At 37.6% G+C, this 27,633-nt stretch overlaps 1 protein-coding gene across 2 annotated transcripts in view; it reads right to left on the bottom strand.

The window, feature by feature from the left end:
- Positions 1 to 27,633, bottom strand: part of ssh2a (slingshot protein phosphatase 2a) — a 55,499-nt gene that overhangs the window by 2,351 nt on the left and 25,515 nt on the right. Inside the window, exons 1-13 of one of the 2 annotated variants that reach the window (XM_055167018.1) lie at positions 25,444 to 25,913; positions 13,901 to 14,013; positions 11,754 to 11,818; positions 11,066 to 11,187; positions 10,298 to 10,363; positions 9,393 to 9,458; positions 8,751 to 8,945; positions 4,013 to 4,106; positions 3,247 to 3,375; positions 2,475 to 2,521; positions 2,164 to 2,310; positions 1,576 to 1,776; positions 64 to 961 (exon numbers count right to left, since the gene is read on the bottom strand). In XM_055167018.1, the coding sequence (XP_055022993.1) occupies positions 64 to 961; positions 1,576 to 1,776; positions 2,164 to 2,310; positions 2,475 to 2,521; positions 3,247 to 3,375; positions 4,013 to 4,106; positions 8,751 to 8,945; positions 9,393 to 9,458; positions 10,298 to 10,363; positions 11,066 to 11,187; positions 11,754 to 11,818; positions 13,901 to 14,013; positions 25,444 to 25,571 (2,271 nt within the window). In that variant the 5' untranslated portion in view covers positions 25,572 to 25,913. Of the gene's footprint in view, positions 1 to 63; positions 962 to 1,575; positions 1,777 to 2,163; positions 2,311 to 2,474; positions 2,522 to 3,246; positions 3,376 to 4,012; positions 4,107 to 8,750; positions 8,946 to 9,392; positions 9,459 to 10,297; positions 10,364 to 11,065; positions 11,188 to 11,753; positions 11,819 to 13,900; positions 14,014 to 25,443; positions 25,914 to 27,633 lie in introns of those variants that run through there. The other variant, XM_020923977.2, reaches the window with a different exon arrangement.

The raw sequence follows: 27,633 nt of genomic DNA, 5'->3' as shown, positions 1-27,633 counted from the left end.
GCAGAACAAGCACACACATCACTGTTTGAGAACCACTGTTTTACTTTATTAAACTGCAATTACCTGGCTATTTTCTTTCTCAAGTTTATCATCTTCTTTAGTCTCAGTTTCTTTGTTTTCCTCCACGGCTGGTGACAGGAGCGTAGCATGTGTCCCCTGCTCCGTTTGCTTCTGGGGTCTCCCATCTTGAGCTAGTCCCAAAAACTTCTCTCTAGCGCTGAAGAAATCTATACTGTCCGTACTGTGTGTGGACGAACCATCACCCTCCCCGCGTCCTTCTACGGCGTTGTCCATATTCAAATGACTTGGGTTATTATTGTCGTCGCTTTGAATGGAAGAAAGTATAGGTACCGAGACTGCGGGGCTAAGGGGAGACACTTTTTCACTTGTTAAATCTGAAAGGTCTTGAATGTCTGTATCTGTAGACCCCAAAGTCTGTGGAGATAGGTCATCAGAGCCGTTTTTTACAGGCAAATCAAGAGAAAGTTTGGGTTTAGGCACTGAATTGTCAAGTTGCGATGTTGCAAGCTGGGCGTGTTGCATCTTGGGAGTCGAGGGCAGTATGTGGATGGAAGGCGGGGGGTGAGGTAACGCTAAAGGGACAGTTATGGCAACACGAGTTGAATTATCTGTGCTTTCTTCTGGGATAACAGTAGCTGCGCGTGGTTGGGGTAGCTCGTTTAGGAGAGGGTTCACCTCTTCCTCGTGATGTGGTGATTCGGCCCCGTCGCTGGAGCGGGAGTCAGGAGAGGACGAGGGGGAGGAGCTTACGGGGTTGGAGGTCAGAGCCTGGAGAACGGCCACGCCTAGGAAGTCCTGTAACGAGGGGGAGGAGGGGATGCTGTTGTTGTTGTGGGAGTCGGAGCGCGTCAGGGTTTGGGAGGGTTTGCATGAGGGGTCCGAGCGGTCGGAGAGGTCGCTGTCCGAGTGGGAACGCCACAGTTTGTTATGGCGCTGTTTGCTGCAAGAACAGAGAGACAGCATTTACTTAGTTTAGACGCATAATATTTGTGGTTTTGGCTATTTTTAATAATTTAATTTGCACAATTCTGTAAGCTTTTAATTGCATAAACCCAATTTGTTTTACACCTGATGGCAAAAACTGTCCAACATAGTTTTTCCTCTTCTATAAAATCAATAGTATTATAACAAAGTATTATAACACCGTATTAAAGTTTAAAATAAGATAGTATTATTGGAAGCAGTAAGATATCTAGCTATTGAATTTGTTCTTTCTGTTTATTTTGAAATGGCAAGGTTATTTGATTATTCTAGAGAACCATGTGTCTCGATGGGGATTTTTTTATGTAAACAAGATGCAAATTCTGAAATGTATCTTTCTCCACGGTTTGTGTATTTAAAATATTCACTGTGAACTGAATCATGATGTTAAAATATAAATTGTAAATCTCTTGCCATCTCTGCACAGTCACGATAATTCTATATTTACTTCAGCAATATATCACACTTCAAATTTTTTTTTTATCATGACAGGCCTTTTGTCCAGAAATAAAGCACTTATTTTCCCATTTAATTAAACCCTTAAATCTCTAGTAGAAAGTACCACCCTCTTACCTTGCCAGCAATATGCCCTGGTACTCCTCGAGCTGCCTCATGAAGGATGGGTTGGGTTTTGTGACGGAGCGTTTGTCTTTGACGTACTCCAGCGCCGTGTCCAGGTTCCAGCCGTACTCCTTCATGGCGTACGCGATCACAGTGGAGGCTGATCGACTGATGCCCATCTTACAGTGAACCAGGCACTTGGCACCGGCTTTTCTGGAAGACAAAAATGCAGAGAGCATTTTAGGACAGAGCATCTCGGGTAGACAGCTTTTTACTAGTAACAAGAAAACAATAATGGCCAATTGATATTTAGCTATTACCAATAAGGTGATCCAAAGATGACAACATTTAAACCTATATCCATAAAGACATCCATGAAAAGACAATTCGAAACACGAATTCTTATATTTTTCATTTAGGTACACTTCTACACTCCACTCTTGATACCCCATAAGTAATACTGTTGAACTCAAACCTTGATGTACAATGTAATTACAAGTTTTTACCATGTTGTTACAAAGTGTGTTATAATGTACCTAAATAACATAACTGTGTAGCCAAGGTTATGTCAAGACTTTCCGAACACCCCAAAATACGTACTTGGCTTTAGTGATAAACTTGTAGGTCTCGTTCCAGTATTCCAGCAGATTCGTGGCCTCTTCGTCGTAAACTCTGATGTTGTGATATTCAAACAACCCGGGGAAAAAATTGTCTATCTCCCTGGTCACGTTCAAGATGTATCGGACTCTATGGGAAAGGCAGAGGGAGAGGAAAGGTTGAAAAACTGATCATTAAAATGGAACCACCACTAAATCTTATTATTATTAAAGTCAGGACGGTAGACTCAGCGGTGCAAGAACCTAATTTAATGCTACAGTGGTGCTGAGAGTTACGACCACACTGAACCTTACCCGCTGTTCTGCAGCTCCTCCAGATTAGAGGCGTTCCACTCCGAGCCCTGAACACAAAATGAAGCAGATAAAAGCTCTGGTTATTTTTATTCTATTTATTCTGATCTAAATGCTCAGAAAAATGTCACTACAATGCACAGTTCTGTTTTGTTTTTGTGTTCAAGGGACTAAACCTAATTTTTAAATATAATAAAGTCATATTGTTTTGCCCCAGAAAAATTATATTAAACCTCAAGACCAGTGTGCTGTCTGCATCAAATTAAGTGATTTTTTATCCGCGGAACTGTTAGCATCTTTATTGTTAACAGTGTTGTGAAAAGTTGTGAAACATGCTTATAAACTCACTATGGTGAAGAAGTTGGACACTCAAAATGTGTTTAAACAGTAAGAAAGTTTGGACTGCTTCAGATAGTTTAATATGAATTAGTTTCACATTTATAAGACTGCAAAAATCAGTTGCAGTGTCTTTATATAAATTGCTTAGATACATACAGTACATACACAGTGTTATCTCTTCCACAAATATATCAATAAGAAAGAATCTAAATGGCCACTAGCAATGTTTTGGTTTAACTGAACAACTGCAAAACATACATACTAAAATATATTACTGCGCTAATAGCCATCTAGAGATTTTATATTCTCAAGAGGAAGAAAATCGTGCCCTAAAAACTTAAAGTAGGTTGATTTTGCATTATAAGGGAAGCTCTGACCTTTATGGTGCATAATGCTTTAATCTAATCTAAGATTTGAAACAGGCTTCAGTTCTCACCAGAAAAACGTGGTCGAATATTTCCGTGGGGCTGTCCATCTGTCCCAGGATGACAATCATCTCGTTATCGATGAACCCCTTGAACTCTCGCAAATTACAAACCATTTGCATCTCCAGCTCTGTGCGGATCTGAGGAAGAAAATAAGATAAGACACTTTAAAAAAAAAAATAGTTTTAATAGACAGTGATAACTTGACAATATTCTAATTGAAATGTGTTCTGTGTGTCTCCAAGAGAGTGATTTATTGATCATAGTTAGACAAAACAAACTCCAGGCACTCCAGATCTGGTCTACTATAGTTGAAACATGTTGGCTTTGGCCATGTAAATAAAAGCCTTTTAACTTTTCCTTGTGCAACTTTTACTTTTCTGGAGCGCCTGAATTTCATTTTGTCTAAATTTTGATCCTTGTTTTTTCCAAAAGAACCCTCTACCAGTTTTCACTGAGTGGAACATCTGTAACAAAAGGCTACATTTTTCTGTATTTGTAGTTTAGTAGATTATTATTATTATTATTTATTTATTATTTATTGCCCAAATCTCATTTCAAAACTCTAGTCATATAAAATTTCGACTTGCCATTGGTTCCTTCTAACAGTGAGAACAAAAACTCTTTACAGGTGACATTTTCCAGGTTGTTCTGCATTAGGATTTAGTATTGACACCTGCTCAAATTATTATCTAGTTTTGATGCTTCTTTTAGTATCGATTAGTATCTGATTTTCAATACTTTTGACACCACTATAAAGACTATTACAATCAGTACCTCTTTACAGGTGACATTTTCCAGGTCTTTCTGCATCATGATTTCTCTGAGTCTCATTTTGATTAGCCTCTCCGTGCGTTCTCTTTCAGTCGGGCTGCAACAACAACACAAAAACAAACAAGGCTTTCATTACGATCTATTCCTGTTCCCAAAATACCACTTTGATTATCTGAATGATAGTATCTCTAATAAGTTTGCATACAGATTTGTTTATGCTGGGAAAACAATACAGCTCTTGTTGACATGGCAGTTTTTGTGCGTAGATGCATCACTGTCCATCTATAGGACGTATTTAGCCTCCATGCGTCAGAAAGATGGCACCAACAACCAAATTTTTGAATAATCCTTTATTATTCATCTGTCTACATCTCCAATGTCCCAACTTGTGATGTCATGAAGCAGAAGTTTTCAAGTTAACAGCTTTTACTTCAGTCAAGATTGGCAGTTCTAGTGCTGAAATGATCCAAATGATTCTAGTGAAGGTGTATGGGGTTTAAAAACACACTGGAGCACTTCCTGTATTGCCACATACATTTGAATGAAGGATTTGCGTGTACTAGGAAAACAATAAAGGTCTTGTTGACATGGTTTTTGTTGTGTGTTGATGCGTTACTATCCACTTTGCTATAGGACGTATTTAGCCTCATAGCCTTCGTCAGAAAGATGATACCAACAAGTGTCCTAATGACACCTCAGGAGGACGGGGCTGGCTCAGAAGGAGACCTCATTTTCTCTAGAGCTTTTGAACCATCATCTTCTCCACACATACTTAGGTCGTGTTATTCACGCTCTCTGTCTCTATGATGGAAAATGTGTGGATACTATACAAAAGCTTGGCTTTGTGAAAAGTTGAGGTACAATAATAATGGGCTGTGGATGAAAGTTAAAGTTGCATCTGCATGGTGATCTGGGTTGAAAAAGTTTTTTCCTTCCCGATATAAATTTCTAATCTATTTGGATTTTTGGATTAGTCATTGTAATGTAATGTAATGTAATCTGTTGTAAGAAATGGTTGTACTGGTTTACCTAGTGAAAAACCAAGTAAATAAGGTTTTAAACTCTTCAAACGAGAAAAGAAAGTAAAATAACTCACAAAATGACATACAAGTCTATTTTCTGAGTTAGACATGAAAGCTTAGTGGCTTGATAAAAGACATTATAACATCAGTCCAGTTCAGGATACTAGAACTTGAGCATTGCCAGGGCTCTCTAAAGATTTTCTGGGGCAAATTCAATGTAATCAAGTTTAACATAAACTTGGCACTGTGCACTGTATTTGTTATTTTAGTATAGTCTGTAAATAAACAATATCAGTGTTTCCCATTAATATAGGAGACCATGGTGGCTCCCCATAGTCTAAAATAAACTGGACAATATATGGACACAACAAATTTAGATTCACTATATTATCATAAACTTATAAATAGAGACTACACTGGTCCAAAAATAACAGCTTAAGATTAAGTGACATTTGTACTCCACAAACTGAATGAAAAAAACATCATAGTCTTAACAAAATCCATGGGAAACACTGAATATTATTTATTACGGCAAAGGGAAGCATCAAAGTAAAAGTTCCATTGCACAGTTTTCAGTATACAAGTAAATAAACTTGTTTTGTTTCAGTAACTAGGTCAAATTCTGCATTAGATATTTTGTACCTTTTATGGCTACGTCTGTTTTGCCCTTACTTAGCCTTCTTCCAGACTCCAGGGGCAAGACTATAAGTATCCCATTTACTAACAAAACAAAGCACTAAAAACCTGCCGTGACATGCCCCTCAAAGCCTGGGGGGGCTTTACTGGACATAATTAGCCAAAATGACGTGTTGATTTTATGACGACACAAGCTTAATGAATAACATGAACTTGGGAATCAGCAGGAGCTTACAGTAATACCAGTAATAAATCGTAGCAACAAGAAAAACACTAGAATATTTCCCACTATCTGCATGTGTGATTAAAGGTACCAGGAAGTTAAGCGGTGTTGACAAAGGCTAGACAAAAGGCAGTTTAAGTAATAGGGGATTTTACAGTTGAACTTGCTGGAAACGTTTGTCTGACCTACGCTAATCTTATCAATAGATAATCTTGAGAGCAACGAAAATTTCTTGTTAAATATTTATAATAGCCGCATGACTAGAAAAATGGATTGATTGTGTGATTGTTTTTCAAGTGTCACTATATTTAAGCACTACTCTGTGTCCCAGTGGTGACTTCCTGTTTACAGCAGACAAAACAGTCACTGCCAATTCATTATTTCAGACATAAATTTGGACAATGGGATAAAAATAAAATACAAAAAAAAAAAAATAAATTATAATTCATAAAGGTTAAACCTGAATGAGTTTCTATGTTTTTTCAGTGATTCCATTAAAACACCATTTTTACCAGAACATTTTCTTTGCAATGATACGGAGACTGTTGTTATTTTGGTTGTAATATAATACGATTTCAGCTGTAGAGGATTTAATAAGTAACTTCTATGGTTAATTATTGGTTAATGCTGTGATACTGTTTATATAAAAATGGTTCACTGGGATTAACCTGTTTTATTACTACTTCTACTACTGCTATAGAAACTACTTTATGCCTCTAACACAAACAACAAAATGTGCGTCAATATTTGTTATCGTGACAGGCATAGTGATCAGCATCAGCAAAGTAAACAATTTGCCTCATATACTGTACAATATGCAGAAATGCAGAATTTAAACTGGATGCCCTTCCTCATGTTATTTTTTTGTAATCCAAGTTTTTATTAGTAATGTGAAACCAGTTCCAATCATAATAAAAAGATACCGTAATAACGCTTTATGTCTTCCCTTTAACGAGAAATGCTACTTAAATAAACAAAAATAAAATTTAGTGTTTTATTTTTTATTTTGGATGGGTTTATTGCACCGACTAACAAAAACATGCACCATTTCTGTGAGTAGGCTTGCATCTCCACAAACCTGACTCTTATTTATATTCTGCTTATCTTCATGGAAATGTAGTTCCTTTGGCTATATTATTCCAAAATAAGACATAAAACATATCTATCATGGAGAATGTTGTCAAGTATGGTTTTAATTTTTAATCATCATCTTTTTATTTCCATGGAATCAAGCAGGTAACATGCTACCCCGGAAATTTATGCACTGCCACTTTAAAGTGGTATTAAAGAACAGGTTCATAGCTCATAATAAATGTGTGCTTCCTTCTTCACCTTCACCTGTCTTGGCCCATCCTAATATCAATCTTTCTCTCTCCCTATTTGTCTCCCTGTCTCCCTTTTTCCAAGCGTAAATCAAGCCAGCTCAGGCCCCAGCTATTTCGGACCCCAGGGCCTTCTCCAGAGACACTACAAATAGGTAGCAGGCCCACGTGACCCAGCCTGCAGCCGCTAGGGGAATTTCCCTGCTGTTAGCAAAGACATAAATCCACCGTTCTGCGTCATTCCCTGGACTTTCTACACGAATCTTTTGGGATTTCTTGACAACTTAATGTTTCTCTAACTACAAAGCCATCTATGTCCAACTATGTCCAATATTAACTTAGACTGGCATGGACTTTCTGAGCTGGAGAATATGCTTTTGTTCTCAGGCCCTAGGGACATGTGACCTTCCTTCAAGTGTGCTATAAGTATAAAACCTCCTGTGAAGTACAAGCAAGTACAAAATATGAATAGAAAAATATCTCTCTAAATATAAATCTATATCAAAATTTCTATTTTATAAAAGGTACAATGTTTGTCTCCTCTGAGATTTTATTATTTTGCCTGGAATGTTCCACAGTATGGCATTACACTCATCCATCTCCCACAGAGTCAAGCACTTGTGATTTGGAGAGAGGCAAGCCCACTCCCAGTAAGAATGCAGGTTTGTCAAGGATTTTTTGAGAAATAAAATCACCTGTAATATAATCAATTATATTATAATTATATAATCAGTTCAAAACTGAATGCCATACTGCGGAAAATTCCAGGTAAAGGAATAACGTGGCAAAATGTTGGCAAATCACCCACCAGAAAGGTTACATATTGCATTTTTAACAAAAAAAACCCTTAATAATTGTCTTTCTGTATTTGGGCAGTGGAGTTTTTGCAGTGGAGCAGTTGACCCATGGGAAAGTCTTAGCTAATGGTGTTGAGGACATCTCATTTGTGGAAAAAGCTAAATAACTTCTATGAACTGTTTTTCTGTGAATCTGGTTTATTTGTATTAGGGAGGTCTTAGTATTACCACTGCAGATGCAGTGATGTTTTTCATAAATGCTCAGCACCTGTCTCAGATAATGTCAACAAAACACGGCTGGGGAAAGAGTGTTTTTGAGCCTAGAAGTCTGTGAAATGCTCATTTGGTGCTGACTGTCAGACAGTTATTTCACTTTTAGATGTTTCTTTTGCCATGCAAAATGTTGTATAATAAATACACTGCCATAGCCCATGTAACTTTCCCTCTGTTAGCATGTCGCTCGAACAAAACAATGCATTTTGGCAAAGGACCTGACAATTTCCCACTTTATTCTTACGTCCCTACATACTGTATCCGTCTATTCAAGAATAAACTGAAATAGCCCGAGAGCTTGGCCTATGTCATCAGAGCTATAATACTCCTTACAATGGAAGCATAACCGGACTGGACTGCACTAAACTAGAATGGACAAAACTATCACTAAAAAAATTTTTTCTCCAGCTTCTTGGGCTTCTTTTTTTATTCTACAACACTGTTCACTAGGGGTGCTGTGGTACTTACAGGTCAGTGAAGAGGATGGGGGAGGAGGCGCGGTGAGACTCCACGTCCTGCATGGCGTTCCACTCATTGACGCAGACCTGGCTGGAGGAGATCCGGCTCTGGTAGTAACTGACCCAGGTGAGGAACAGGCTCCCGGGGTAGTAGTTATGGCAACGGGCAACTTCACAGGCTTTGTGGAGGGACTGCAAGGCGGACCTAAAGGGAAAAATGTTGCGAGGAAATGATCATTTTGATAATTTCAGAGAATTTTTAGATATGCAACATATTTACAAGTTCTAGTTCAGATCAATGTTTAGGTACTAAACAGAAGTACAATGAAGCAAGAACTAACAAGCTTAAAGGTGCTCTCTAACTGCCTTATTGGAGACATTATGTCGCCTGGAATGTTTCACAATATGAAACATTAAACTTCTTTATTTCCATGGAGACAAACAGGCGGTGCCTCCAGACCAAGTAACAGGTCAGATCTGTGGAGAGGACACCCCGCTCAAAGAAAGAATGCTACAGAAAAGTTTAAGGCCAAACTGAGAACATTCCCGGCAAAATAAAAAAAAAAAAATCCATGGACATAAGTACTGAAATAAAGGTGGTTTCTATTTCATTGCCTTTGGGTCAGTATCACACAAAGAACAATAAACTCACCACATGGCTTGGACAGAAACTGGCTTGAAGACATGAACCCTGTTGACCGTAGAAACGCTAAAACCACTGCAAAAGAAGAGAGAAAAGAGACTAAGAAAGGGCTGAAGTCCATTTATTAAAAAGCAAAATAAACAGGTCTAAGTGAGGGTGTCAGTGCACATCCCGAGGGAGGAAGTAGGAGGAAGGTGTGGCGTATGAACTACAAGAGCAGTGCTAAAATGTATGTCAGCTGTGAAAACAAAACAAACAAAAAAAACCTGCATTCATTTTACACAAAAGGTACATAGAATAATGGAGTGATTTTAAGTTTCAAACTTAAGAACCTTAAAGCAGCATTCACATTAGTACAATCACCACATTATTGGGACTACATCAGAACTAATTCTGAAACTAGACCAAGAATAAAGATTAGAGAAGCACCAAACCAAATACATATCAGGATTCAAATGATTTCACTTAGGTCCATACAAAGACAAGTGTGAATGCATCCAAAAGTGACAGAACAGATTAATAATTTAGGCGTGAAAAAACATGGGGTGATATGGAGGACTGTTTTCAGTGCAAGTCTAGAATAAAAATTATTTTGCTCTGGAAAAAGGTAAAAAAAAGACTATTCATTCCTAAAATGATTAGACGATCACAGGTTGTATTATTTGAGAAATAGGTTTGCAGCAAAGCAAATATAAAAAGGAAGGAGTACCTTTTATGAAATTAAAGTATGCATGTGTGCATTTTTCAAGATATGATGGCTAATTTTACTGATTAACAGCAAAATATGTCAAAAGTAGTACTGAATTTTTTGGATTTAAAGACATTTCTTATATTACTATAACAAGTGAATAAAACCAACTTTGCTTGCATTTGTAAAACAGCCAAAACATAAGAGAAACCGCCCTTAGTCTTACCCGTCTCCATCCAGGTGGATCATGGTGTCACTCCACAGAGGCAGTACCAGGCCCACAGAGCAGCAGCTGCAGAGAGGAATGGAGAGAGAAGGAGAGATAAGAGGGAGAAAGAGGAGGGAGAGAAAGAGAGAGAGAGAGAGAGGGGGCAGAGGAGGGAGAAACAGGAGGGAGAGAGGAGAGAGGGTCAGACAATACAACAAAACAAGGACATGCACTTTCCACCCGCTGTGTCTCAGCTCTGTAACACTCATACGGGTCATTTCTGCAAGATGTTTGTGCTATAACTAGAAACAGAACTTATGCATTCATTTGAGTTGCCAGCAAGTTGGAGAAAAATAAGTTATGTTTAAGTAAACACTGTTTTAATCTCTCTAAAAATAAGTATTTGGTCCCACTGTAAGCAATAAGCAACAGCAATGGTGTATTGTTCTACACTCCTTTAAATAGTATTTTAAGTAAAATCACCATTACCAGGAATATAATAGTAGTAGCAGCAGTAAAAAAGTAAAGCTGAAATTAATCATAGAACTAGTTATGGTAGTAATTTTAACTGAGCAGTAGCAAATATCAAAAGTGGTTTTAAGTTGCACATTTTATACCTTTGCTCCAAAAATATTTTATTGAGGATTTCTTCCATAGCAACTGCTAACTATACCACATTTTGAAGTACGATAGCAAAACTCCTGCTGTGTAGATACAGTATTTCTTCTTTATCATTACTTGTTCTTATCCCCCAGCCCCCTCCTGTCCAGTTCCTGTGGTACTGACCTATCGGACGAGACAAAGTCCATGCCCAGTACAATGCTCTCCTCTGTGTCCTGGCGACCGTTGGTGGAGACGACCACCATGTAACGTGTGACCTGAGGGAAGGCACTCTCCAGACGGACAGCCTGTTACACACAAACAAACAGAGACATTTAAATTTAGGATAAGTGATAAGCTGACAAAAAACTTCATTCTTAAATTTCTTAAACAAATTCTTGTTTAGATTTTACTCATTTGTCACAGTTTTTCAAAGTTCCATCGAGATAAGCAGGTGACACAAAAAGGCCAAGTTACAGGTTAGATCTGTGGTGAGGTGTCAAGGTCAGTTTTTTTCAAGGTATTTTGAGCAATAATAAAACATTCAGCTTAAAAAAATACAAGATATTAGAGCTGCTTGTCACAGTTTTGCTTGGAATGCTCCACAGTATGGCATTAAACTAAACTTACTGTATATTTGTTCAAAATCCAGGTGTTACTTCTTACTACTACTTATTACTGTGAGTGGCTGGTTTCCATGGAGATATTAGATAAGTTTAATGCCATAATGGGGATCATTCTAGGCAAAGTATCAACATCTCCATGGAGACTAGCTGAAGTCAAATAATACACCTTTTAGTCAGTGGAAATTAATGAAACTGAATAGGTAAAAACGATACTATGTTGTTATGTACTATTTTTGTGTGTTACTAACCAGTCGTATCGTGTCCTCCGGCCTCAGCACAGTGAACATGGTCTGGAGATGTTTTTGGAGGTCACCTGGTTTGAAATAGAAGCACATAATCATTGAGTTTCAGCTTATTTTAGGCAACAATACCTGCTCATGTAAGATCCTGGATACTATTTCATTTGACCAGAGGCAAGTTTCACCTCCTGTTCACACCACTAACCCAATATCACCTTTCGTGTATTTACAAAGAACCATCACATGTATTTGATAGTACTTTCCAATACTTGTTTAGACAGGCAATTTAAAACCCGCTGTTGAGTGACATGCTGCTATTGTTTATTTTTTTAAAAGCCACGTTGCATTAAGGGCATTAGTTGAAAGACCACAATGTATATTTAGGTCAGTAACTCCCAAACCAATTAACTTGTATGTATTTTAGTCAGGGAAGCAACAAGGAACATCAAACTAACTGGGATTAAGTTCTATAGTCAGTGCATAGCTCATTTAATAGGTACAATTAACTGCCGTTTACGTTACTAGGAAGAAGAGAAGACAACATTAATTCATATGACTTTGAATTAGTAAAATGCAGAGAGATTTATACATAACATAAGAAGCAACAAGGATTAAATACAGTCCCATAAGTCAATAAATGCAGGGCTCAACCGGGGTTCGTAAATTTTCTATACATTTTTACCATAGACTTTTCAAAAAGTTAAATAATTAAGAGTTCAAAGTCATCGCGGAGACTAAGCAACTGACCAAGCACGCTAACTAATATCCATAATAATTGTTTTAAGTCCAAAAAGTACATTTAATACACAAGATTCTACAAAAATGTTTTAATAATTTTACAGTTTGTAAAGTTTCAGAACCAGATTTAAAGTAAAATTACAGGTTTTGTGCTCATCACCACATAGCTCATTAGTCCTGTACAAGCTTTCAAACTTTGATTTTTCTTTTTTTTTTGGAAAGTCTATGGGAAAAATTTATGAAGAATTTACTTTTGGAAACAGGGAGTGGGCGGTTACTGTTGAGCTCCATTACAATGAAAAATTTGTTCTTAGTAATTCTTTAGTTAGAGAATTGGTGTAGGTTAAGTGCAGAAATGCAGGTTTCCAGACAAACTCATCATAGTCAGTTAAGTACAATTTGATCTATGTAGTGTAAATAGAAACATACATTGTACACTGCTTAAATGAAAAGTGTTATGAGTTCATGTTTATGGGTATGTACTAAAGGAATAGCTGAAGTTGGTCAGAATAGATCATTTTGATAAGAAACTGATATAGTTTTATTTGTATAAAACGGAATATGTTTAACAAAAATCTGGTTGGCCTGACTAAATATGATGACTTATCTGTTCGTTTGTGAGCAGCAGCTGTTAACAGTGATGGGTTTGTGTTCATTAAAATTAGGGAGTGTGAGTTTAATCCTGAGGTATCTGAGGAGGCTTGTTTCTGGAGTTCAAAGTCACGAGACGAAGAGACATGTTGTGAGAAGTACCAGCTGTGGGTGGGTAGTGCCAACATGAAACTGTTTCTGCCCATGGTGGGAGAAGACTGAAAATATGAATTGTTAAACTAACACAAGAGAGAGAGCGTACAGTGACTGGGTGTGCAATTCAAGATTTAAAAGATATCAGTGTATATTTTAAAATAGGAGGATTAACTTAAAAAAAAAAAATAACAGGAACTTGTTGAGTGTGTGAAGATAGGGGAAGGGCATGGGAGGGGTTTTGTTTTACATTTTTTTGTTGTCTATATATATATATATATATATATATATATATATATATATATATATATATATATAAATTGTAGAAGAATGACACGCAATACAGACCATGTTTGTAGAGGTTTAAACTGCGAAGTTAACACGTTTATAAGACCCTGCTCTACAGTTTGAGACAATTCAAAATGGTAAAATGACTTCCACATAACTTCCAAGTACTGTACAGTTACTTTTTTATCCAAGTACTAATGAAGTGCAGCCTTCTATACAGCAGACTTCGTTTTATATTATATTGAAGTTTTGATTGTTGTGTCATGTGAAGGTGAACCAAAGACACATTTTTCCTACGGTTGATCCTATAGAACAAATCTTTTGATCAAACTTCCAGCACTCATCACAACATATGTATCTATCCTAACTTCTGGACGTGTGGTTACCTGTGTGCTTGTTGCGGCGCTGGCTGAGGCGAGGGGTGGAGTTTGGCGTGGGACTGTTGCCACGGGGCAGAAAGAGCGCCGCCCCTTTAACTGTCAGGAAACTCTCACTGATGCTGAAAGACAAAGAACAAACCACCAACATGAGTAAGAGGAATCCAGTCCTACTTATCAGATCTGTCCTAATGTATAATGGAATAATTGAATTTGTCAACAAGAGTTTATGACTTCATGTTTCATAATCAGTTAAAGATGACAGATTGATTGATACACGCTTCAAATGATGCATTCGTTGTTCCATTTGTGCACTGATTCAAATTGCAATTTTCCAAATGTAGAACTCTTATCTTTTAATGTTTAATCTCTTTAGATTATTATTGTACTTTACCACATGTCAGGAAACAATGAGTCAATTAAACTGCAATTCAACTTTAAAAGTTAGAGATAGATGAAGTAACGGTTGGCCGATATATCGGACCAATATTTGCACTTTGTAGCAAATCGACTATCGGCTTTCAATCTCCAAAAGAGGCCAAGATTTTATTTGAGCCAACCAGCTGCTTAAAGAATATGCCTAAAGCTTTGAACACTTTAGTGCGAAACAGACACTGCACAAAATGTGACTACACTGCTGTCTTATCCAGTTTGTATTCAAACAGGTTGTGAATGAGTATGTAGTAAACTTAAATTATATAATTTAGGGAAAATAATCTAAACCGGCCCTACATATTGGCCAAAAAATATCAGCAGAGCTTGGCGGCAATCGGTTGCTCTGGATTCCAAACAATCTGTATCAGCATCGGCCATGAACAAACCCATGCCACTTGCATGTCGCCATGGAGATTTTATCGCTTTGCCTGGAACATGCAGTATAGCACTAAACTTTCCTTTCCAACACAAGTTACAGGTCAGAACTGTGGAGAGGAGAGGCCGTTTATTGTAAGAATGCATGATTTTTTGTGTATTTTTAGCAATACACTTGAATAAATGATAGATAAAGAAAATTTAATACCATACTGTGGAACATTCCAATCGCACCTACATGGAGAAACGCAGGTGGCAAACAACCCTCCAGATAGCGCATAGTTACATAGCACACCAATAAATCAGGACTTTCTATCAGATTCTTTCAAAATAAAATGTTATGCTTTATATTGTGTACTTCCTATTACTTTACCTTATGAGCAATAGCACTTTAAAGTGACCATAGTAATTATGACCACATCTAGTTGTACGTGACTTTTACATCTATTTTTTCCACAATAAATCAAATACAATTGCTCTCTTTGCTGCCAAACTTTCTCTCCGCCCCTTCTGAGCACGTTGTGATGGGCTTATGTCACTCTCACAATGCTCTATTCATTTGGTGCACAGCCGCTCTCCCCAAATCAGAACAAAACAACATCTGAACTGTATGTCCTCTGCTCCGGCACATCTGGGCTAATCACAACAGCAGCTGCCCGAAGAGGAGGAGAAGGAGGAGGAGGGGGAGGAGGAGGAGGAGAAGGAGGAGGAAGAGGGGGGACAGTTTGATAAGGAAACTCCTCTGGCATTTTTGAACCCAGATAAGAGATGGATTAAGTAAATATTATATACAGTGAAGTAACTGTACAAATGTGATCAGTCTGGACAAAATTACAACAGAAAGGCAAGGCTGACCAGAGATATAAAATGAGGAACTGTAAAAATACTTAAAAAGAAATCTCAAATGTATCCAAAAAGGGTAAACCATGTCAATGTGACAGCTCTGATAAAAAGTGCACGAATCTTTCTCTATAATGTAAACACTATAACAAGTCTTTTGAAAATGGCACAGATTAATTGTTCAAAACTACTACTTTTTCACATTTTCTTGCAATAAAAAAATCACATACATATTTGTCTTATTTACAATGCTTGGCTTGATTATTGTTACTGGGCACTTTTTGTAGAGATGATCAGTATGCCAGAAAATTATCTTGTATTTTTTTTTATAGAAACCAAATCACAATTTACAAACATATAGTGAATGCATATTGTCATCAGCTTTTTCTGAGAGTTCACACTTAATTGTGATTGGTGCAGTCCACTTGTCAATCACTCAGAGTAGAGTAATAATCAGTCAACCAACCAAACCAAGCATATTTTAACGGATTATTAAAACATATGAAAAAAAAAACACTCTAACACAAAGTAGTCATATTTCTTTGCAATGAAGAAGCAAAATGGTCTTGTCATATACTGTGTGGTCCACGGCTTCTCTAGCAGTAAATCTGATTATGTGTGACTGAAGCTGCCCTCAGGAGGACTCATCATAAAACACGATCTGTCTGAATGAAGAGAAGAGCCACTGTGAGGTTTGCATGAGAGCGAAAGACTGACATTTTGTCCAGGCTTCTCGTGGTGACACAGTAACCTACAGCCACAGTAAATGACATTAAAACAGGTTTAGAGGCCTGATCTATACAGGCAGGAGAAGCAATTTGAGACATGTGACCGAGGAGAGGTCAATGATGAGGAGCTGATGAGGACATAGTCTTATTTTTCAAACTTAAACACATCAAAACTGAGACTAAACTGGGACTAAACTCTGAACTAAACAGGACTAAACTAGACTAGACTGGAACAGGACTAAACCAAGTTAGAAATCAGGACTAAGCCAGGATCAAACTAGGACCAAGCACATACAAAAATGAAAAGCAAGAAATGAAAAGCAAGAAACTGTATGCCATGCAAGATAATGGAGTCTTTATTTATGGCTTTTTACACGGCAACACAGTCACTTTTACTCAAAAATGTTTTAAAATAAAGACTACTAAGTTTTTAATGCCTGATCTTTAAATATTTATTCTTTTCAGCGTGACTCGGCAAAAACCTCAGAGACAAAACTGGACAGGAAGTAATGACGCTGACAGTGTGGTTGCCGGGTTGCCAAGTCAATTTGTAGGCCTTGGTAAATATTAGGAGAAATATTCCCGTTCCCAGGTTCATATGACACCGTCCTAGTTCTTAATTATACTGCACCTCACCCTAAAAAGGTAACATGGTCAAAGCGCTAAGTACAAGCAGTACAAAATAAACAGTAAACAGAGAGATCCCTGGTGTTAAAAATAAACCAAAACAGAGGAAATACTGGGAGGTGGCTCAGGTTAATCATAATGCATCTTCATTATAAAGGCGGTTTTATAGCCTCTGGGTGTGAGCGTTGTGAAGGAGCTGACGAAAGCAAGAGTGACACGCAAGAAAGACGCAACGTGATCTCCGACGAGCATGAAAATATGAAAAGGTAAATACTGATGCTGAGATAGTGCTGTTGTGTCTGGTGTGGTTGGAAAGAAAAAAGTCTTAATAAGCATTTAGTTTAGGGCTGTGTCTTTAATTAAATTTTAATTAAGACATGTTCAGCACAACACACGTCATTAAAAGCAGGTGATCTGGAAAGAGATCAAACTTTGGAAAGAAATGTGACTATTTTATTGTGTTGAATTGCAATAATTAACAAAAAGGTCAAAAGGTCTGAATTGTTTAAGTACAGAGAATTAATATAGACAACCCAACTTAATTTTTTTTTTTTATGGGACAAAAAAAAATCTACCAGCCTTTCTTAAAAAAAAAAAAAAAAGACAATACACAGTAAATCAATCAAATTTGCAATATTATAATTTTTTATATTCTGTATATTCATTTGAAAATGCTAACCTAGTTTGATATAACCTGCCCACTCAGTCTTTGTCAGGACCCTAGCAACAGCCTGTCCTCCCTGAACCCGCACAGTTCACAGCGTCCACACTTCTTTGGTTTCACAAATCTCCAGCTCCGTCGGCCCATTAGCCTCTCTGTCATCTGCTTTTGCTGTAACTTCATCTGTCCGTCCTTCAATCCGCCCTCCTGAAATTCTGCTGACATTGATGATGAACCAGAGGAGCAGAAAGAAAAAAGTCTACATCTCCAAAACAAAAACATGCTGAGGCTATTTCCCAAGTCCTCCTGACCCCGCCACATCCTCTTCCTCTTTACAGGCAGGACATGTCTGCTGTCCCACTTCCCAGGACTGCCTTGGTACAGCAGACTTTGGCAAATTTTGGATTTTTGAAGTAGAAATACAATATCTTATCTTACAATATTTAATTATTAAAGAATGCAATACATTTATGTAAATAAAGGTGCACAGCATAAACTTTCGAGTATGCTACCTGCTTGTCTCCATGGAGATTTTATTGCTTTGGACAAGAAGGTGGTGAACCATCCACCAGAAATGTTACATTGTCAGTGATTCTAAACGCTTTATATTAATGGTGCACATAGCGTGTAGCTTGACATACTTTTCGTGATAACATTTTTAATATAAAAGGCTGTATTTTATGGGGCACTGGGTGTCCTCTGTCCACTGCCCACTATATTCCCGCATGGGCCAGTGTGGTTGGCAGTGACCATGTATAGCAGTGCTACTGTACAATGTCATCTGTAATATAATCCAATGCTCTGCTCAAGAATCCAACATGGAGTACAGTGCATGTGCCGGCAGCAAACACCAGAGATACTCTGATACTCCTGCAGCTGAGAAACAGCACAAGACACGAGCTCAAATAGACAGGCTAAACATACACGAGACCTTTAAAAGTGAGGTCTATTCATAGAGAGCATTCAGACAGGCTCAGCTGAATTACTGTACATAGTACAAGCTTTAGTTTTAAATCAGGACTTCAACAACTATAATTCTGCACATTGTTAGAAAAAAAGGGTTAAATATGCAGTCGCAATGTTCAGATTGGTGGTTAAAATGACACAGACTTTAGGGATATGCATCAGCATTTTTCAAGATGACGCACAATTCTCAATTATTACACTACAAAAATGAATCACGCTTATTCACTAAAATGAGGATGTCCAACAGACGCACAGATGAGTTCATTTCCAGGAAAAGCAACAACTTCTCTATGGAAACATGCCAACACCCAGAAAAGTTACATAGTGAACCTTTAAATCCAAAAGAAAAAGATGAGTTTTCCACTCTGTTACTTGGTTGCCAAATTGTATGTTTGGTTGGAGCTTGGATGGACTTTTTAACCCAAGAGCTCAAGGCCTGTAACTTCAAATATTTCTACATTAGAGCTTACTTATTACTTATTTTATGTAACATTAAATTAGAATGCTACAGTAGAAAGCTTTATTTATAAATATCGTAATCGAAGAAGGACAGAGATAGTATGACAGTATACGAGTGGGAGGGTCATCTCTTGGCCTTAAGCTGCCTCTGTGCTTTTGGGCAAGAGGGATGAGCTGGGTACATGGTAGGGCAACAGTCAGACACAATCAGTACTATGTAAGGACCCCTTTGCACACGGCACAAATAACTGGGTGACCCCCCTCCCCGGCAGTGACCATATAAGGAGCAGAGTTGGTTAAATATAGTGCAGCAGTAAGAGACTAATACAGCTAAAGGGAAAGATACAAGGTTAGCACGGGCGCTGGGGGATGTTTGGGGGTATGGTAGAGGTTCAGAAAAGGGCCCATGCTGTTATGGAAAATGTGTGTGAGAGAGAGAGGGACAGAAACAGAAGGAGGAGAGCTAGGATGTGAAGATTAATCATAATTACAAAGTATATGAACCAAAAGATAAACAAAATAACAAAATAAGTGCATTTTTATCTGACTGGTAATGTCACATTTACAAGTTTGCGTTCATGAGGAGTGGAGGTCAAATAAAGAATGCTTAAAAAAAGTAAAATTGTGGCATTTCTTCTCATAATAATCATGAAACTAATATTCAAAATGGCATCCCTAGAAAGCAAAGCACTGTACAAAAACTAGGATGAAACAGTGGATTCAACCATCATAACTAGTATTTTATAACTGAGTATCATAATTAATATTCCTATAATCAGCTTTAAAATTTGGTCCTGCTTTCTTGAACTTATTGAAAGAAATCTTCCAACTAGGTCTGAAACGATAACAAATTTTCAAGTGCGATAAAGATAATACTGAAAAAAAGTCATAAATCTGAATTTGAAAAACAAGTCTAAAAGTACAATATTGTCAAATTTAGTTGAACTGCAAAAAATAAATCAATTCAACTTGGACACAATACAAAAAATAACCAAAAATGTCCATCTACAATGATAAATATTGACCCCAGAGAAGAATTGCTGCATATTTTGACAACAACAATCAAACCTAATACCTGCTTTTAACCCATATTTACAGTACCCCATCTTCACTGTTATGGTCACCTAAAAATCCAAAACAAAATAACAGAGAAACATAAGGGTGACCTATTTAAGCAGGTGTGCGTTCATTTTAAAATCAGGTGAGGACAAAAATACTTCAGAACAGTCAGTGGAAGCTAATTTTGTTTTCCCGCACTCACTGGAGTTTGAAGTACATTGTTGGGAAAAGTAAAAGTGCCATAGATCTGAGAGGAGCTTTAAGCAGAACAGGGCCAGCACTGATAAAACTACAGGAGTTATGCCAGGTCAAACTAAAGATAGCCCCAACATCAACCGCTGCAGGGCGCGTGGACAGACAAAATGGGTTAGCAAATATTAAGAACAATCAGCTGACATTGAGATTATACAGCTATGGTCAACTGAACTACTAACAACTAGTTTAGTTCAATATTGGACTGGAACTATGACTACAACAAATACATTTTTTATAAGTATTGGGTTGGATTCTAAATAGTGGAAGGTATAATATTTTATCCAGAATATGCAGAATTTGAATATCATGTATGCCTTCATCAAGTTTAAGTAAACAACCAATAGCTGCAAAACTAGTTGTGGAAAACTTAAAACACAAATGTGCAAACTATGGTCTGCGGGCCAAATGCAGCCCTCAGAGCAATATTTGTTGACCCAAATGATAATGAGCAGATCTTTTTATTGCAAATTTAAGTAATTCTACCACTATAAATTCAATGACATCACATTGGATAGTGATATAACCCTAAAATTAATGTTTCAAGCCATATTAAAAAGGTAGAGCATTTTGTAATAGATAATAGTCATGAGTCCTGAATGACCCTACTGTACTGAATTGATGGACTGACCATCTGTCTGTGGTCCTCATATTCAATTATGCTTAAAAAGCTGCAGTGTAATCTGTCAAATAAAAAAACAAAGAGATGTTTCTAAAACCATGTGTTTTTTAAAAGTAATTTCACATGAATTGCAAATATATCATCTCATTGCTGTCATTTAAATTCCAATAAATAAACATATATACAATTTATGATACTTTTTTTTCTTTGAATTATGACAAATGTCTAGGTCACAGCTCAATAGGCTTTTCCGTAATCCTGTAATATTTGTGTACATTGTAGATTACAGACTGAGACTTCTAATATTTAACTAGTGTTTCAAAATGTAATTACAAGCCTGTAGGGGCATTGGGTGGATCTAAGTACTACCTGTTACTAAATAGCATCTAAAACTTTCCTAATAATTTTCCAGCCAGTCCTTCTGTTGTGCTGTCTGATAAGGCTGAAATGTGACAGACTCAAGTGCTCAAGTGCCTTGCTCAATGGCACAGCAGGCAGATATAGGTCAGTGGTTTACTCTGCGTGTCTAGAATCACAACTCGGTTGGTGCCACATAGTTTTGGTCTGAATCACAAGACATTTAAACTGCACCACTGGCTTGAACTGTAGTGAATGTGGGATACTTTTGACCTAGTTCACTGGTCTGTAGTTTTGAAATTGGCTTTCGAAGTGTCAGTGCAATGAGGGCAAAGGGCTACTAGGGCTAAAGTAGGTTTAAGTAGGTCTAACGGGGGCATAACAAAAAATGATATGTGGAAATATGTCTGTGTATTGGTCAGTGGGGCAGAGATGCTGAATTTAAGAAGAATACCTCATTTGAATTGGGTCAAAAGCATGATTAGAACTGTTTTTTCCCTCTTATTAATTGATTTTACTGACAGAATATTGGTTGCAGACCTCTTGATAATTTAAGAAAGTCTGAAGAAATCTAATAATTGATGATTTCAAATGACTGGACCTGAACTGATTTACTCCACAACCCAAATGACTACACTAATAAAGTAACAGCTCTAAAATACACTTACTTTACAGCCTTCAGTCACCATATTTCAACCATTATTTGGTCAAAAATCTTATGTACAATAGTAATAATCATGTGACTACAATTACTACAGCCCTAGCATATATATACACCACTACAGATACCTGTACCAGAGACTGAGAACCACAAACCCAGCTCAACCTTCTTTACCAAATACCAGTTCAACTTTGTGAATTGCCCAAATTAAGGCAGAAGTCCTGGTTGGTCCTTGTCCCCTCAGAATAGCAGAGTGTGGTATGTGGTTGACTGAAGTTGGTGCTGTTTGGGCTCCACTCAAATGCGTGACCCCTTCTAAGGCACGCACACAGGACGAGAGGTCAAAGTTCACGTGATGGGGGATAAGTCCACATTCACGGTCAGAATATCAGAACATTTTGAACTGTATAAAATGAGAATAGTTGTACAATTTCTAATTAATTCAAATAATCCAATCACATCAGACTTGACTCATAGACTTGCTGGTAGAAAATGAAAATGCTGAAAATACAAAATGTTCAAATATAGGAAAGCTGACAATTTATATTAAAGTTAAAAAATGGACTATATAACTTTTCAGCAGATTTTTAAATAGTAGCTTTAAAAAGTGCACATTTATCAGTATCAGTATTGAAAATCAGATCCTAATCAATACTAAAACTAGTACTGAATATAGATACATGAGCATGTATCGATACTAAAGAACCGAAATGATTAGGGGTGTAACGATATGAAAATCTCACGATACGATATTGTCACAGTATGAACTTCACGGTACGATATTTATTGCGATATCATGGGAAAGCTCATGATATGGTAGGGAAGCTCACGATTAGGGCTGTAACAATATCCAAATCTGTCGGTATGATATTTTCACGATACAAATCTCACAGTACGATATGCTACTTTTTCCTCTTAAAATGCCTTGACAAGACTTAATCCAAAGAATTAAGACTTAAAAGTGTTTAGATCTGTTATTTCTTCTTGTAGTCTACACTGAAATAGAACAAAGGATCATGGTCTGTGTAGTTCCCTATGTCTTTTTTAGCTATTGCTGCACCATAACTATTCATTTAAGCAAAGAGACTTGTAATTCAATATATTGTGATGGTCCACGATATTATTGTGAGAATTTTGATGATATGATATTACGATATCACAATATTTCAGTTAGTGTTACATCCCTAGAAATGAACCTTTCCTTAATAGCTTTAGAATGATCTTGAGCTGTATCATAAGAAGTGTAAGAGCACATAGACTACATGGACCACTATGGAACCTACCTGGACAACTGCTAGATTACACACAGAACTCCACATGGCAACAAAAAAGCATTCCTGTTTTTTTAATTTTCATCGTGATATTGGAATAGGTATTCTTTCACTATTCCTTAATATTAAAATCAAGTAATCTGTGAATTCATGTTTAGTATGATATAACAAGATACTACACATTGTGCCCTCTTACAACTTACTTTGCAAGTTCTCTACTACCAAGAAAAGTAAAACAGTTATGACTTGGGGCTCTGTTTGATGAGGTGGTTCCTCTGTTCATTTCTGTTAAATAAATAAAACTAGAGTGATTAATGATCCACCAATAATGCTATCATGAGAAGGCTTTTACCGCACAATGGGTTCTTGCCAGTTTTACGGTAACATGTTGTAATAAACTTGTGCAAACTTGCAATAAAAAAAAGAGCATTTCCTCAAAGACAGGGTGCAGTCAATTTAAAACCTCAACTCCACTTTGCAATAATGTGTTCCGGAGCACAAAGACAAAAGGGCACAACTAGGTACTGAGCACAAATTGAGTAAGAGTTAATGCAATTTTGTGGATTAACCCTGATTTTGCTGAATTTATTGCAACAATTTACAACTTACAGAAAGAAATATTGCTCGACATCATTAGAGTAAAACCTTTTGATATCGTTTATGATTTTGACATCACGTGCACTTTGCTCAAGACCTGGCAAAAGATCAGTGTCTTTGCTGATGTGCTCTTATCAACAATAACAGAAACTCATTTGAATGTGTACACCAACATCAGCGGCCAGTTTATTTGAATAAAGCTCCATAAACTTTCAGTTGGTAACAGCAAAAACAAAACAGTACAGTAAACAACCAATATGACAACCCCATAGTTCAGTGGTCTACGTACAAGCCTTTGTTAATGCTATACTCCTGTTATTTTTCATTTAGAGACATTTTTTCCATCAAAGTGTGCATTATGTAACCTGTTAGTTTCCATGGCTATTACTGCTTTGACTGGAATTTTCCTCAGTATGGCATAAAACATAACTATCTCCATAGAGACAAGCCAAGTTAGGTAGTGGAGAGGTGACCCAGCGCAAGGTAATTTTAGCACAAAAACATCTGTAATTGACTAAACACAAAATGGAAAGGTTTAATGCCGTACTGTGGAACGATCCAGGCAAAACAAACAAAAAAAGTTAGTTTACAAGGAGAAAAGGAGGCAACCCTCCAATAGTTGCAGTAATAGGCTTATCATAGTTAGTTATAATATGGTCAAATTCAACTAGTTACACATCCAGACAAAGCGCATCACATCGCAAGACAAACAGTGTAAATATTTCCTAATAAAATCTTTTACAACATGCTCTTCAAGGTTGGAGGTGTCTGCGCCTGTCGAAGCAGGTGAATCACACTTGATACAGGGGCATTAGGTCTAAGGAAGGACACTATGCGGCGCCAAAACCGTGTACGTCACCGGAAATACAGATGTTACAAATTCTTACTCAAGAATACGTTCCCACAAGAGTTTGGATGACACAATTCATCGGCCAAATAAAATAAATAGCTACTGTGTGCGTGCGCGTGAATGGAAAAAGTAATTCACTACTCATTCACAAAAAGGGCTTCTTAAAACAACAGTGGGTAGAATTAGAAAAGGCAATGTTAGCACAACAAACATTCACAATTTGGTGACATAAACTGGCATTTAGCCTACCTCCAACGAGCTATAGTTCATCCAGTTGCCAGTTCATCCGAGAATAGCTCAAAACCCCTATAATTTTAACATTCTGTTACAAAAGGTGCAGGTGGTCAGGTGGGAGGTCTGCCACCTGTTATACAGAGATGTTCTTGCTTTTCCCGAAATGTTCCAGTTTGGCATTAAGGATTAGCTTTCTCCCCCCAAGACGAGTAGATGAATTTTTTTAGGATAATTGAACACATAGGTGAGTTTGATGCCATATTGTGCAACATAAAGCACTAACTTCTCCATTGAGACAAGTAGAAAATGTACTCAGTGTATCTTTAAGCTTATAAGAGCAAAAACTAACAATCAACTTCCTTTAAATCAACGTTATATAACTATAATACAGTAATGTTGCAAGAAGCGTCCAAAAAGTAGGCTATAGTTAAAGTTTGAATGGAGTTACTCGCTCTCATAGTAGTAGTAGTTAGTAAGTAGTTAGCATAGTAGTTAATCAAAGTCAAAGCTCAGTGTTTTTAACGAAGCGAACCACAGATAGACAGTTCTCCCACTTACAGCTGATTGATCTGGTTCTTGTTGACCACCGCGTCCTCGCTGAAGTAGGGCAGCATCTTCGCCCCGCAGCAGGCGCAGAAGCTCACCGCCGAGGAGCTCTCCGACGCGGACACGGAACCCAGGGTCATGCCGCCGACGGAGCGAGGCAGAGCGTTGCAGGTGAAAGGTGGAAACTTTTACTCCTCTTCTACGATGACTCGCCTCGTGTTCATTTTAAAAGCGATAAAAGACTTAGATCGCTGCTAATTAAAATCAGTTCCGTGATTTAAAAACGATTACGCAAAATGGTCCAAACGCGAACAGATGTTGCCAAAACGAGTCACGGTACAAAATAGTTAAGATTAGTTTAAAACATGGGTCTAAATGCTGATTAAATGTTGATAAATACTTAAATACTAGTCCATAAAAGAGCTGATTTAAAAACAATAATCCAGCACGTCTGACGCATGCGGCGCATATGATCAGGAGGAGGAAACTGTCCCGGAGAAGTCACCAGAGGAGGAGTTTACGCACGTGCTTTTGGGAACAGGATCGGCCAATGTGAGCGCGTGGGAGGTGCATCCGCTTCCCTCAGGTCTCAAACCGGAGAATCCGAAAAAAAGCACGCAAACAAACGTACAGGTGTTTACGTAGCAGGTGGAGGGAAGATTCACTAACGTGGCGTTTATGTGGCATTTGAGAGTTGACCTATTTTCACTTGGGCCATTGGAGAGTTAGATTAGATTAAAAAAAGGAAAAAAAAATGAATGAAAAAAGACAGGGGAAAAGAGAGAGAGAGGTCCATTTTTGGTGTGGATTTCTTTGTGGAAAATGTGGTTCTTGTCATAAACGCAACTATCCGTTTCAACCACATTAAACAGTACAGTTCATTTTAAGGGCCCATGTTACGCAATTTCTGATCTACGTTAGAATGTTGTTTGGTTTAGTTTCATTCACACAAATCTTGTATATTTAGGCTGAGTTCTCTTCTCAAACTGAAAACACTGTTCTACTTTGTGATGTCATTCCACTGTGTTTTTAAAACCTTCACTAGAATAATTTGGTTAATTTCAACCCTGGAATTGCCAGTCTCTACTGAACTAAAGGTAAAAGAAAGCTGTTAACTTGAAAACTACCAATTAATGACATCACAAGGTGGAACAGAGCATTTTGAGCTCTAGAGATGTAGACAGATAGCCAGGCTGGTGCCACCTAGTGCCTCCACTTAATTTCATTTCTCTCCAGCAACTAGGTCACGAATCAGAATACACTAGAAGGTTCGCAAAAACTCTGGCAGTGCGAGTTCGGGCACCAGCCAATCAGCGAAGAGCCATACATTCTGTGTTGGCAATAATTCCCGAGATCGAGGATTTAAAGACGGAACAAAGACAATATTTGGTGAATTTTATCAAGGGAAAGACATTGTTGCCCTTCTTCCTATGTGATTTGGGAAAAGCTTAATATACCAGTTAACCTCGTTAGCGCCGCATTACATACACGACGAAATAGCAGCGTTTGGCTAAATGAAAAAAAAGTACCTGCCTACCATTGAGTGAATGAATTCTAATGCTACGAGGTCAGACAGTTTCTATAAAGTGAAACCGGCTGATGAATCAGGCTAGTAGACAGACAACTCCGGGTATGTTTTCTAACATGGCTTAGAGCTCTCAAGAGTAATTTTTTGCCTTGAACCCTTAAAAAGAAGAATGGGAAAGGATTTTGTTTTGTTTTGTGTAAAATGTGGTTTGGGGACCTAAAGCCAACTACTGTACCACTCTTGTCATAAAAGCAACTATCTGTTTCAACCACGCAAAGCAGTAAAGCAGTTAATTTAAAGCAACCAACCAGTCAATCAAACTCAATGCACTGATTAGCCCCAACCAAACAACTGGCCACTATTTTATTAGCCTAATCCTATGATACATTAATGCAGTTACTCCGTCTGTACACTAGGGTCAAGAGGAGCCGTGTCCTTTGAGTTTAATGTGATAGAGACAATTAAGAGCCACATGCCCTTTCACTCTGGTACTAGGCACTTCTCTTCTAACCCTCCCCACAGTCCCTCAAATCACTTTAGTCCTGTTGAGACCAAGGTTTACTCCTGTAGTTTAGTTTTGGTTGGGTTCTGGTTTAGTTCTTCAAGATTCACTGCAATTATAAGCAAAATACCAAGGTCCCCTCCTCCTCTGAGACATCAGTGCTGCGTAGGAC

Source organism: Boleophthalmus pectinirostris, unplaced genomic scaffold (assembly GCF_026225935.1).
Source record: "Boleophthalmus pectinirostris isolate CB_2022bp ecotype Guang Dong unplaced genomic scaffold, ASM2622593v1 HiC_scaffold_9, whole genome shotgun sequence".
Lineage (NCBI taxonomy): Eukaryota > Metazoa > Chordata > Actinopteri > Gobiiformes > Gobiidae > Boleophthalmus > Boleophthalmus pectinirostris.
Note: the sequence above shows the minus strand (reverse complement) of the source record. Positions and strands in the feature narration are given on the sequence as shown.